General features: G+C 42.6%; 1 protein-coding gene across 1 annotated transcript in view; it reads left to right on the top strand.

The window, feature by feature from the left end:
- Nucleotides 1-12,287, top strand: part of NEIL3 (nei like DNA glycosylase 3) — a 63,214-nt gene extending 50,927 nt beyond the window's left edge. The window contains exons 8-10 of the mRNA XM_019481359.2: nt 4,581-4,998; nt 9,730-9,904; nt 11,504-12,287. Coding sequence (XP_019336904.1) covers nt 4,581-4,998; nt 9,730-9,904; nt 11,504-11,686 — 776 coding nt within the window. The 3' untranslated portion in view covers nt 11,687-12,287. The remainder of the gene's footprint in view (nt 1-4,580; nt 4,999-9,729; nt 9,905-11,503) is intronic.
- Nucleotides 12,288-14,479: the final 2,192 nt, after the last annotated feature.

Genomic DNA, 14,479 nt, shown 5'->3' with positions numbered 1-14,479 from the left:
GCTGAGACCGGCCGATGACGTCACCAGCAATCACCGGCCAGCAAGGATAAAAATGGCCGATGGCGGAGGAAGGAGAAGAGGGAGAACAGACCCGAGGAGTGCGGGACCACCAGACTCACTTCGGGAATCCCTCAAGGAGGAAGGAGCACGGGACAAGGAGCCAGAGGAGGCCCCTGATGCTGGCCATGGCAACAGCATCAGGGAACGGATTGTCAGTGCTGGAGACGAGCCAGAAGCAGATCCTGCAACCTGCGAAGGCATCAGCAACAGGGGAAGCAGAGAAGGGCACACAAAGACCCATACCATAACAGGTGGGAGTATTGGGAACAGTTGGGAGGAGGAGGAATTCTCCCCACCGGGAAAGCCCCAGCAGGAGCAGCAGGAAGGGCTGTGGAGAAGCAGGGCACTTACCTTGAACACAGAAAGTAGTCAGCCACACGCTGAGGAACAACGGGGCACCAGGATTGGGACACCCCGGAAGGGGGAGAAGTGGGGCAGCACAAGGCTCATGGAGGAATTGGAAAAGGAGGAAAGGACGACCCGAACAGGTACGCGGCCCCGAACAGGGATCATCCCCTAGCTAGACTGTAGGGAACTAGGCACCCGGTACCCTGACGTAAGGGACCAGGGAAGGGAGTTACCCAGAGTCCTAGCGACACTGTAAACCTGTTGTCTTGTGCTTTTCTTTTGCGTTTTTCTTTTGTGTTTCCCCATGTGAAGGGGTTGAGAGAGAGGAGGGGCTTATATAAATAGAATAATTGGTGCAAAGCCCAAAGGGCTTCACATAAGATTCAGGCCTTAGGGTGGGAGTCCACTCTAGGTGAATACAGGCTCCATGATCAGGACCTCCGAACGTAGACAACCCGTGGCGGAGTAAGCGAATTGGCCTCAGGAGCTGATACCCAGGATGGGAAGGAACTCGAGAGGCTCCACAGCTATGTGCGAAGGGGTACGTGGCCAAGAAGACTGAGCGATCCATCGACGTGGCGTAAGGTCGGGGTGTAGGGGTGGCGGAGCCCCGCAGGTGACCATCAGGCAGACCGCGTGCCGCAGAAGGTCCCTGGGTAGTCAACCCCCGACTGGGAAACATTCAAAGTCGTGGCAGGAGAGATAGGGGAAGACTACTCGCAGAGGAAACATCGACTCAGCAATTCACGGGAGTCTGCAGGGCATACACCACCCATTGCTCGGACCAAGGCTGCATGTGACCGGGTGTTTGAGACCTGACGGTCACGTGGTCCATGTGTGGTCTGCTGCTTTTATACTGCTGTTTTGCTTCTTAATTTAGTTAATGTTTGTAGGAGGACCTTGCCCTGAAAGGCAGCCATGACATCCCCTGGTGGCCATATTACCTCTGCCTCACCTTTGTTCCTCAGAGTACCCTCCCTTGTTGGTCTTTCCTGCCATGCCTTGATAGATATTTTCATTCTTAGGGAGGCTGCCCACAGGAGCCTGAAGTGAGCCTCAGCTCACCTCTTCACCAACTTACATGCCTAGTTGTCACTAGTCTTGCCCTGAGGTAGTAAATCACCTTAGGGGGCTCCAGTGTCCACATAGCCATGCCCATGCCTTGCAAGTCTTACTCTTCACCAGCCTATGTAGGCTTCAACCATCTTGGCTTTAGCCTACTGGTTGCTCTGGTTGGACACTTCTAGCTTAGGCCCACTTGCTCTGGCTTGACTTTTGAGTTCCAGCCTGCCTGCATGTCTTTCTCTCTCCTGTCAGGCCTTTGGCCCTTTCCATCTTGGCCTGTCTCACTCTGGCTCTGATCAGGCCTTTGGCCCTCTCAGACCTAGCTTATCTCTCCATCTCACCCTTGGGATGCAGACTCTGGCCCTCTTAGCTTTAGCCTGTCTGTCTTGCCCTAAGGGTGCAGGCTTTGGCCCTCTCGGCTTTAGCCCACTCCTGTTAAGGCTCAGAACCTGGAGTGCCTCCTGTTCACCTCCACAGCCACAATCCAGTCCTCTAATGTAAACTGCAACCAAAATGTTAGCAACCTACTTCAAATAAAATTCTCAAAGTCCCTCTGGGTCATCATTTGACTACAGAAGCCCCCTCCCCTCTTGCTGGCTGCCTCCTAGCCTATGGAGTACATCCTGCCTTGCAGCTTTTGCTCCTTGACAGCTTAGGCTGACAGGAGCTCTTCATTCTGCAGAGTTCAAAGCAGTACTGTCCTCTCTGTCTCAGGGACCCAGGTTTATATTCCCTGAGCTCCTCCTCAACCAGTCAGGTGTTCCCCTAACCAGCAGCAGGTGTGCACCCTAGACCTAATCAACTATTCTCCTTACTGAATTGCACTTCTTTCTCCTTCCAACTTGGTGCCCTGTCCTATTGGCCTATTTCTCTGCAGCTGGCTACTAGGTAGGTCTTTGCACCCCTTTGGCTCCTTACCTGCCTATCCTTCTGCAGCTAACCCAGGTTCAGCTGCCTGCTCCTGCCTGTGGGCCCTGTCTTGTGCACTTTCCATCTTAAAGTAATGCTAACCCCCTGTTACAATGCTTTTAAAGTATTTTGAAGTTTTTGGAGAAAGACAGTATATAGGGTATGTAAAGATATAAATTTTCTAAGGACATGTCAGTTCTTTGGCATAAAGTGTTGCATATAGAATCATTAATTGTTTAACCACAGCTGTTGGAGAGAAGTTATTTGCCCTTAACTCAAATTCTTCATTTTCTTTCCTAATGGCAAATCCTACCTACCTACTATTCTCCCTCCTTGAACTGACCTCAGGACTGCCAAAACCAGTTTGATTCCACATTATAGCAGAACCAAAATACACGGAGATTGCACCTTTGTGCTCTATGAAACAAATCAATCTTAGAGATTCTTATTTTGTTTCCCTGAGGGTAGTCACCTTTGTGCTGCTATAAACATTATTATGTGGCAGCATGAAGGCCAAGCACACAGACAACCATCCCCCTTGTCGCTTCACAAATGCCCAAAATTTGTGGCTGCAACATGGGTGGTATCAATTTGTGTCACTTTATTGCAGCAGGCATCTGTTAGGTTTATCGCAGCCTGCGCTCTCCTGCGCTCTCCAGCTACCCTGAGCAGGCACTTCCAGGGATTCAGGGGCCCAATCCTTCGTGCCCTGGGAATGGGACTTCCTAGGGCAGGGGTGGGCAAAATGTGGCCTGTGGGCCGGATGTGGCCCACCAGGCCATTCTATCCGGCCCGTGGGGCTCACCCCAAAATTTAGAAAATTAATATTTATCTGCCCTGGCTGCCCTTCATGCGGCTCTCGATGGCTTGCCAAAACTCAGTAAGCGGCCCTCCACCCGAAATAATTGCCTGCCCCTGTTCTAGGGCATGCAGGATCATGCCCCTGAAGCCCTGGAACCATCTACCTGAGTTCCCCCATTTGGGACTCCTTGGGTGCCTGTTGACACTGGTGTGGGTCCAGGGGCTAGGATTGACAATTTAGTTGCTCCAGCCCCAGAAACATACTGGAGTGTCCAACTTATTCCTGTGTGGTCTCCAGGGTGCTTCTTTGTAAGAAGGGAAAGCTGAGGTTTCCCCATCTACAGAGACATACCCCAGAGATCCCTGGGATATGTCTCTGTAACTAGGGAACACACCACCTGTTGTCCTGCAAGATAAGTAGGTGGGACAATAGATGACGTGCACTTTGCCCAGTGAAGCAGATCAGCTATGGTATCCTGGCACAGTTGATCTGCTTCATTTGGTGACACGTATTGCTAGTCTGGGAGACTGGAGGGAGGATTAGCAAATATGCACTTAGATTAATCCTCACATGGTGGAAGGATGTATCAGAAGTGATCCCTACAGAAGGAAATCTAAGGGGAAAAGATTTCATTTCTAACTCCTATGTAACCCTTCTCTGTGTAACCAATTCAGTTAGGTGGTACCCTCAAGAGAGGCATTTTTCCGGAGTGAGCTAATTATTTTAAAAATTAAGAAACCTGAAATTGCAATATGCCTGCGCTTTTGAAATGGTTATATTCTGTTATACAACTAAATAGGCCTTGATTCCTGCCTGTAATCAAGGAATTTACAGTTTAACTTAATAAATAAGCTACAAAAGAAATGCCTGTGTTTCCTTGATCCCAAAAAGTCTTTTCCACAGTTATAGATTTGCAGTCCTTGATTCTTAGGGAAAACCTTGCGGTGTAGGAAGGGATACCGCTGGCTCAGTAGACTGGCACTTTTCTTTCTCAGTCAAGTACTAGTGCTTTGGCATGGAACAGTGCATTGCTGCTGGAGATGCCATCCTTCAGAAGCTCCTCACATTTGTGAATGTTAAAAATATACAGTTGTCTTTTTTCAAAAAGGGTAAACAATAATCCCTATGCTTGGGCCAAATTCAGTTTTGTATCATTCCCCCTATAGTTTCAGTTACAACAGTCTTCACATCCAGTCCTTTTAAGGTTGCTATGCTTGATTTGAAAAGGGGCTGCACCTCTATGATGGAGGAAACTGTTCTTGTGTGTATCTAATCAAGGAAATATAGATCTTTCAAGATCAAGCTCCATAAATAGAGTTATTTATTTTCATATGTAATCTGTAAACATGGTGATAGACTTTCATACAAATGTATAACCAAATTTTTTTTCTCCAAGTTCCAAAGGTAGAGAATGAGGAAGAGTTGACCACTTTTAACAGCAGCCTAGTCAAGTACCCTTGTAACAGCTTTGGAAAACCAACCACAGAAATAAAGGTCAACAGGAGAACAGCATTTGGAACTACAACTCTCATTTTGACAGACCTTGGTAGTAAATTCAGTCTCTTAAAAAATGAAAGAAGTGAGAATAAGACGCCAGATGGGAGTTCTCCGATTAGTGATGATAATGGTCGGTCACTGAATAACACTTCTAAGCGGAGTGGAAGCAAATACAAATGTTATTCAGCAAACTCACCTGTAGGAAATACATCTTCACCTTCCCATCAACAGTCTAACTTTTCTAATCCTATACAGAAGAAACAGAAAACAGATCAGTCATCTCCAAACTTACAAAGTAGTTGGAGTTTATCAAGTAGGTATGTAGTCCTCCCAAATTCAAACAAGCTTTTTCTATCAGGTACAAAACTGCTTTGAAAACAAATTTAAGAACTGGAAACTAATCTAAGATTTTTCTTGCTGCAATGACTTGTTTTATCCATTTGATATTTTACTTTGAGAACCCAGGCAGTTTCCTTGTCTCTCTTGTGCTGAACTGACAGTACAACATCAAAAGTGCTTGGTCCAACTACAGAAAGATAAGAGACGAAAGAAGATATAGTTGCATGGAGATGGAGACATGTCCAGAATAAATGGAGAGCACAAGAGAACTGGAGCTAGAATTATGACGAATGACAATTTAATACAAAGGAAAGAAATAAAAACAGAAAAAAGGCAATGGGAACAGGTGAAATAAGATTAAAAAAATATGAGGGGAGGTTACTGGAAAAGGAGGAGAGAGGATTAGGGAATAACTATACCAGTCTCTAAAACAAGGAGGAATTTAATCAATTTAATCAAACCAATTTAACCAATCAGTAGGAATTACTGAGTATTCTCTCAAATGCTGCCCTCCACCTCCACACACACGGAGACAAAGTGGGACAGCATTATAGGGCAAGGTGATCAAATGATTTGTTGAAAGATCCAGTGCTTAGAAAGATATGTTTGGAAATACATTGCACTGAACTGTCCAAAATGATAATGATATTAATTGGAATGAAAGAAAGGACATACTTCACATTTGAGGACTCCTATTTAAAAAAAAAACAAAAACGACAAGGTAAGGGGTTGACATTTTATTTGCCACAAACTTCTATGTGACTATGGTCAGGTCACTTAATCTCTATCTCAGTTTCTCATTTATAAATTAAGGAAATGTTTTCCCAATCTTTCAGGAATCTGGGGCATTTGGATACTATATAAAGGGACCTAATAGGTCACAATTAACTTAGCTCAAACACATCAGAATGACTTAAACATTTTCTCTAACATCTATGATGCTTGGTTTTGCTAGATTTGCAATTTAAATCTTGCATCCCATCTCATTCTGAGCAGCATTCTATTGGGCCCAATCAAAATGCTTATACCCTGAGGTGCTTCCACTTGGAAAAGATAAGTTGCAAATTTCTCTGGTTGGTTTGATTAGTAGAAAGTGTATCTGAACAGCAGCTGAAAAACATTATTCTAGGAACACTGGAACCAGTCAGAAAACTTGCTAGCAGTGCTGTTTATTTTTTCCACTTGGTAATCGATGGTCTGTGGTTAACTGAACAATAGAAACATTACCCTGAGCTATAGATCGTCACTTTTTCCTAACCTGAAAACATCTTAAACTATTGCCTTGGAGAGGATATAGGGATGCATTATTTCTGAATTATTAAAAAAGTGTGAGGGTTCCAGTATTGCGTATATTAAACAAAAACTAAAATGATCTTCTTTTCAGTATTTGATTATTTTAACATTAATTTGCTTTGTTGCAATTATCTGGATAGGCATATCATTATATTTTTCGTACTTTAAAGCCAGATTCCTGGCTCTGATTGTACAGAAATTTGAACCAGTGACGATGAGCATGGAGAGACTCATGAGGTTCCTATGTTAAAATTCATCTCCCTCCCCCGCCCTAATTGAAGGTAGGATCGGAGAGATATCCATACCTCTTGTGGAGTTCACTACATCCTTGGATTACTGCCAAAGGTAACATCCCTGGGCAAAATAAACAAACTACTTCTGAAGATTAATTTTTTGTTGCCTTGGGAATGGACCAGATTGCACCATATGGCAGGCACTTGCAAAAAATTTTCTTAGGGAGGATACACCCAGACCTCTCTCTAGGGTCATAAACCTCACTTTAAATTACCCAACTTAAACTCTGCTCTGTTCTTTCCAACATATTCAGCATACTTTTTCAGGAATAGCATATAAATACAGCATATTTTTCAGCAACCATACAACTTAAAGAAATAGAATCAGCTAAAAAACTACATTTGTTTGAAAAGTTTTTTAGTATACTTTAAAGGACTAGCCAAGATTACTAGAATGGAAAGGAGGTAATAACAGCTTTCTTTCCATTAATTTAGTGCATTTGTCCACATTCCAGAAGTGCTGAGCAATCTGGAATTGCACTAAAAAATAAGCTTTTAATGTCTCATCAGTTGCCCTGATGGTTGCTGATCATTTGTTCTTCATGGGTCACAGCCTCAGTTGAGGTAAACCAGTATAGTTTCAGTGACAGTGACTGGCAGTAGAGCTATGCTGATTTACCCCGGTGAGTTACTGGACCAATCATCTACATTAGCAGTCTATTTGCTGTCAAGCTCATTCAGTTAACCTCACCGAGCTCTTTAAATCATCATTATGAGTCAGAAAAGCCACTATAGATAGAAACAGATGTTACCTGATGTTGCATTTGTACTGCCATAAAATTTTTTGATGGCACACAAGTGGTGGGCAGATACATTCCTACCTTGTGTCGTGCTACATAAGTGGATGGAACAAAAAGTAGCATAAAATAGTGCTGCTTTATTGAGGGGAATGTCTTACTTGTGGGGTACAGGAGTTGGAGGGGACAGGCACATGTATGAGGGAGCAGGCAGGGAAGGAAAGGCAGAGGTCTGGCTTCTTGCCCCCTGCTGCTGCTTTTGGGGAGATGAATCTAGGATGACACTCCAATAATTAGATTCTCAACATGGAAAATTATGACAAATTTATAATTTTCCACATTATAGAATCATAATTATTGGGGGGGATGTCTTAAATTCAGTGTAACCTTACATTTAGGTAAATACAGTACATGTGTTCCCATTGCTACATGAAAGTAAGTAATTGCTAAGAAAACTGTACTATTAAGTCAAAGATCCTGTGATAAAGTGACAAATTAAAGCTAGGTGGCTTTTAGCATTTTCTAGATCATGAATCTGCTAAAAATAAAATGTTTTGGGAGCTCCCTACTTTGTAATTATATTAAAACTATTAAAGTAGAGAGGACTGAATGCATCACAAGCATAACCTAGACAGGTTACTAGTCTAAATAATACAAAATACAGTAGGTGAGACTGACTGAGAAAACATAGAAGTAAGGGTAACCAGTTATAGAAATTCCTCACTTGTTGCATACATGACTTGTGCTCATAATGTGCATGAAAGTTCCTGATCAATTTTTTCCTCTTCAAAATAAAATAATAGAAAAGTAGGGTTGGAAAGGCCCTCAGGAGGTCATCTAGTCTAACCCCCTACGCAAGGCAAGATCATCTCCTAGAACATAAAAACTGTCTTTTACTGGGTCAGACCCTCGTCCTATCTTGCTCACTACCTGGTGTATCTCAGTGGCAGAGAGTGGATGCTGAAAGGGAGAGTGAACTGGGTATGACCAGGATTTTGTCTACTGCTACACTCCCACTTGCAGCCTCCAGCATTTAGAGCTAGGGAAGTTTCGATTCAGAGGCTGTACCCTTACCTCCCATGATCAATAGCCACTGATGTACCTTTCCTCCAAGAATTTGTCCAATCTCTTGGACAATCTCTTCTCTGCAACTTCTCTAGTTCTATATCCTTTTCTGCTTCTATGTCATACTAATAGACAAATAATCTTTAGGAGCATCAGTCATGGACCTAGGAGCCTGCTGTGTTAAGCACTGTGGAAACACAGGGGAAAAACTCCCTGTGTTGAAGAGTTTATAGACTGGGGTGAATAAGATTGCAGTGACATGATACTGGCTGGATGATAGTAGTGTTAGCACATCACCAGAATAACTCTTGTCGACTATTCTGTAGGCACTGCAGTGAAGGAGGGTTTGGGTGTGGGTTGGGCTGGTTTGGTTTTAATTATGGATTTGGAGAAGGCTAAAGGGACCTAGCTTTGTAGGTGTTTATGAGAAACAATTCCTAAGCATGAAGGATAATGTGGGAGAAAGGACAATGATTCTGATTTTAAAATTGAAGAGATGAATGATGGGGGCTACATACTTCTCTTTCCATCCCCCTTAGCATCTCTAATAGTGCATTATTAATTGATTCCACAAACAAAGTGAAACGTATACCTGTTGAGATCTTTAACAGGAAAAGAAATCTGTTTTCAATAAAAACTAATGAATATGGTTTCATGAATTGTATGAGTTGTATTTAGATAGTCTCCAAGCATGGTTGGTCATAACAGTAAATGAGAACAAAGCTTTCTTAGCATTTTTATAAAATTCATATTTCTACTGCTTCAGCTAGACAGTTCTTTGTTGGGATACAATTGAAATCAACACAGTAGCTCTGATCAAAGGGAATAGAAAATTGTGTCTGAAGTAAACAGGTATATGGCTGAATCCCTATGGCTTTCTCTAAGCTATTCACAATGGTTTTCCACAGTGTGAAAAGCCAACCAAGAAAATTGTTACTGTGATTCTGGAATTCGGTATGTTTTTAACTGGTTGAAAGCAGAACATCCATATTAGCAAATTGGTGTAACACCTCCTGTTTTTACCAACCCCTATCCCCCTCCCGCCCCCCAAAATATCTAGATTTAAATTGGAGATCCCTAATTTCTTTTAGGATTTAAAATCTAAAATATATTTGAATGTTCTGAAAATCATTCAGCTTGTGAAAGAAAAACAAATGGGGTGGATTAAAAAGCTAAATTCCATCTGGCTGTCATTGTGTGCAAAGGTAGAATGGCTATCCTGTCTTAACTGTAGGAGTATGGGCATTAGATTTTTTTGTTTCCTGGTGCTCTTAATCCTTTTAACATTGTGCAGGAGTTATTTTGTAACCTGTCGTTACAGTGAACCTGGAGTTAACATGACAGATGGTACTTGTACATCAAATGCGGGCTGTCCTCGCTGCAGTAAACACAACCGCCTCTGCAGTCTCAGAGTTGTGAGAAAGGACGGAGAAAACAAGGGCAGGCAATTTTATACTTGTCCTCTACCCAAAGGAATCCAGTGTGACTATTTTGAAGTAAGTACAGGACTTCAGAGCTTGTAAGATTTCCACAGAAAGAAAAAGGACTGTTAGCCATTAATTAAACCATTGTGTTTGCTTAATCACTTTCACTGTAGAAAGTTTTAAATTGTGATACATTTAGATTTTAAATGTACTCAAAAGTTATTCTTGTTTGCTAAATGGGTAAAAGGTACCAAAGAAGGTATCTGAAATTCAGGGCAGCAGTTGTTTTCTGCATGGGGACAGTTGAATTGCTATGGGTTTATAAATAAACATTACTTAAAAGCAATAGCTAATATCCATCTTGAGGACAACAACAAAAAATCTATGACACATTAATAGCCGTGGAAATTAGAAATACATTATTTCCTTCCAAATAGTGAAGAATGTCAAAAAGTATGAAGACATTTTAAAGAGAGCCAGTGCACATTTTGTGACTTTTGAAACATAAGCAACATAATTTATTTTGGATACAATTTTTGGAGTTGTCCGTGTCTCTCTGACTTGCACTGGGGCTTAGGTGCCAAAGGGCAAGACACTCAAAACGTATTAAAGTGTCTAACAGTGCAGATCGATGCATTCATTGCTTATTCACTTCTGAAAATCTCCCTGTCTAACTTCCTTTGAAATTAGTCCATGTGGTCATTTGTTACAGAGCTTGAGGATAGCACTTGGAAAAGGAAAATGCATATTCTACCTTCAGTTTGATGACTTTGGACTTATTGTTCTACTGTGGGTGGGGAGGGAATTGTTGCTAACAGGATGCGTCTACACGAGCCATTAACATGCAACAATAAACTGCAGAGCTTATTGATTATGAGCTTATTGCTTATTGCTCTGCAGTTTATTGTTCCTGAGAAGCTCCTGGGCACTCAGTTTACACATGCTGCAGAATCACAGCTCATTAAGCCAGGTTACAGCAGACCCAGCTGGCAGAGGGTCCAGGGGGTCAGCCTGCCAGCTCAGGACTGCTCCAACTGAGCTCAGTGTGCTGTGGAGGGGCTGGCTCGGGCATGAGGATGCTTCAGCACAGGGCTAGCTGGCAGGCAGTCCCTGCACTGAAGCACCCTAGTGCCCCAGCCAGCTGGCTCAGCATCTACGCATGCACCGCTGCGCACGAAATACCCTCCTCAGTAGGGTAGGACTTGTAATGTTTATTAGCTTTGTGCACCCTAATAGGGGTGCACATGTAGATGCTGAGATGTTTACTGCACAGTTAATTAATCAACTGTGTACTAACCGTCTTGTATAGACACGCTCACAGTGATTCAAGCCAACAGCTTTAGGACCACGTACTTGAGAAATACCCTTCTAATGACAAATGAGCCTATTTACTAAAGCATCTGTTTGCTTTTATTGTTGTTAGTAAAATGAGGAAATTGCAATGTAAATTCCATTGGTCTATACCTCTGGCAAGCAGGCCAGTCAGATGGATTTCTAACATAGTAATTCCCTCATGATAGCATCCCTCAGAAGAAAAGTGTATTTGATAGTTTATTGGGAGGGTCTGTCCTACTGGTTTAAATTCCTCCCACTGATCCAGAGAAAAAAAATTCTGACCAGCAGATTCAGCAACACTCATCCTAAATAATATCATTTTTTTTTCCCCTGCAGTGGGCAGACTTACATTTTCCATTCTGCAATCATGGAAAACGCTGCATTATGAGGACAGTGTTGAAGATTGGTCCTAATAATGGAAAGAATTTTTTTGTATGCCCATTTGGGAAAGATAAACAGTGTGACTTCTTTCAGTGGGCAGAAAATGGGCCAGGAGTGAAGATTATACCAGGATGTTGAGAGATTAATTTTCAGATAGTATAGATTAATCTGTTCAAATTTATGTTTACTATAGTACTATATTATTTTAGGAGACTTGATAAAAACCAAATCTGCCTGTATTATAACTTTTAGACTTTTCTTTCTTAATCCCTACCTAGTGCTATTCTTTGTTTTCTTTTCACTACTGGTAAATAGTTCTGGCTGTTTTATCTAACAATAGCACCTTTCAGAATGTGCAATTAGCATATCTGGCCCTCTGAAAATTAAACAGTGGTAATATTAGCATATCAGTTTCCTAGGAGAAGATCCACTTTTGAGAGGAGGGAAAAGGCTCATGCTTGCTCGCTCTCTCTCGTTAAGGTGTTGCTGTCACTTGCAGCTCATGATCTATTATAATATACTGTCAGTGCAGTATGTCTGCTTTTGATGGTGTGTCTGTATCCTTTGTGTAGGTATCACTTTAGTCTGTCAACACTAGAGAACTTCAAATATTTGTTGTAGGTATGATTTATAGAAAGTATAATATATTTAAAAGCATTTAAAATGAATAATTTTAATAAGACTGTCACTGTTTTTACCACAGAAGGTGAAATGTATTCAATAAAAATACTTTATTTTATTTTTATAGTTCCACTGTTTGTATGTGTGCGTATGCGTGTTAGACTGGGAACTAATTAGTGTTAGATACTGTGGCCTAAATGGTGGATCTTGGCCGGCTCACTAATTGACAGACTAGTTTAGAGCATCTGTCAGAACTATACTACCCCCTTGTCCATCAGCAAAGTCGCAGCTAATTAAGAGTTCCGGCACAAAAGGTAAAAACTGAAATTAATCTATTGGTTTATTGGAGGAGTAATTAACAACAACAGAAGAAGGAGGGTGGGTAAATCATTACTAATTACTATTAACTATACAGAACAACCTTCATAACGTATGAAACAAGTGTAGATAGGTGCTTCTGTCACTGTGAGGAGATGTGGTGCAGACAGTGCACACACTCAGAGCAGAGTCCCTACCCCCCTCTTCCCACCTTCAGGCAAGGGTGATACTCACTAAAGAGCTCTGCGAGTTGCTTGCTTACTGCACCAACGCACCCGGCGCAAATTCCAGGGAGACAACCCTATCAGTGCTCTGTGGTGATCAGTGGTAGGGGGAGCCGATGTGATCCATGGCTAACACACTTGAGGATTTGATACCAGCTGTGGTTCCAGATCCAATTGCTCACTTACTCTACTGTTCCACTCACACCAGGGGCTTCAGCACTAGTACTCTCCTTACACACCACAAAGGATACAGGATGAAGAGTAGGCTATAGATCAAGGAGCGATGAGCATGTGCACCAGTTTCACCCGCCAGGAAGCCCTTGAATCTCAGTCAGCATCAGCTTATATACTGGTGTTGCACACAGTACTCAGCCTTGCTGCAAATGTCACCTGGGCTTGTGTGCTCAGTACTCAAACTTTCTAAGAGATTCCACCTTTTGGACATGTGTACTACATACACCATGCATACTGCTACACACCTCACTGTCAAGAATCACTTAAGAGTTCATCACACAATCCACTTTCACACCACCACACATGCACACTGGTTTGTTGTCCTCTTGAACTCAAAATTCTTTTATTCTAACTGCACAAAAATCAGCATAACTGTATGCTGCTGATGTAGCTAAGTGACTCCCATGTCCCAGGCCCTGATTTATGTCCTTACAATCCCCTCCTTGATACCTTACAATGACATCACAACAGAGGTATCATCATATAAACAAGAAGGGCTGAGTCATGGCTTTAGCCAAAAGGGACATAGGGGTAGCAATCGACCATCGCATGAACGTGAGCCAGCAGTGCGATGCTGTGGCCAGCAGGGCAAACAACACGCTGGCATGCATTAACAGTTGCATCTCATGCAAAGCTAAGGAAGTGATACTCCCACTGTAGTCCACACTGGTGAGACTGCAGCTGGAGTACTGCATCCAGTTCTGGGCGCTGCACTTGAACAAGGATGTGGAAAAACTTGAGAGGGTCCAGAGAAGAGCCACCCGTATGATGAGGGGCTTGCAAGACAAGCCATACAAGGAAAGGCTGAGGGACTAGAGTAGTGGCTTATTGTTAACATCAGGGGAGTACATCAAGAACTCGGTGAACAGCTGTTCACCAGGACACCCCTGGGGAAGATAAGGAGCAATGGATACAGAAGGTTGCTTCAGGCTCAATTCCAGGAAAAACTTGGTAGTCAGGGTGTGCAGACTGTGGAATAAATTCCCTCCAGTGGTGCTTCAGTCACCTACCCTGGAAATCTTCAAAAGGAGACTGGACAGTCACTTCGCTGGGGTCACTTGACCCCAGTTGTCTTTTCCTGCCTATGCAGGGGGGCTGGACCCCATGATCTTCAAGGTTCCTTTCAGCCCCTAACAGTCTATGAATCTATGACTCTATGAAAGGTGCATTACACCGCTGAATGTGCTACAGCACCTGGAATTAATGCGCAATATGCAGCTGACACGTGCAAACACCAATGGCATTAAAGCAGTGCAAAAGCATTTAACCTGCTTTAAAGTGTCATGCACACTTGCCCCTCATTTGGTCTATACATGCCCTTGATTAGCTGCAACCTCACTGACAGAAAAGGGGATAAGATAGTCTTGCTAGATGCTCTAAGCTAGTCCATCAATTAGCCAGTTGGCCAAGATCCACCATTTAAATAACGCTAATTAGCTTTCAGTCCAACATGCAAGTTATAAGGAAACAACATACTGTACATTAACATTTTTTCATAAAGACAAGGTTATTATCAGTTCCTAGACCGATATGA

The sequence above is a fragment of the Alligator mississippiensis genome, chromosome 2 (genome assembly GCF_030867095.1).
Source record: "Alligator mississippiensis isolate rAllMis1 chromosome 2, rAllMis1, whole genome shotgun sequence".
Taxonomy (NCBI): domain Eukaryota; kingdom Metazoa; phylum Chordata; order Crocodylia; family Alligatoridae; genus Alligator; species Alligator mississippiensis.
The sequence above is the reverse complement of the archived record's forward strand: the minus strand, read 5'-3'. Positions and strand labels throughout refer to the sequence as shown.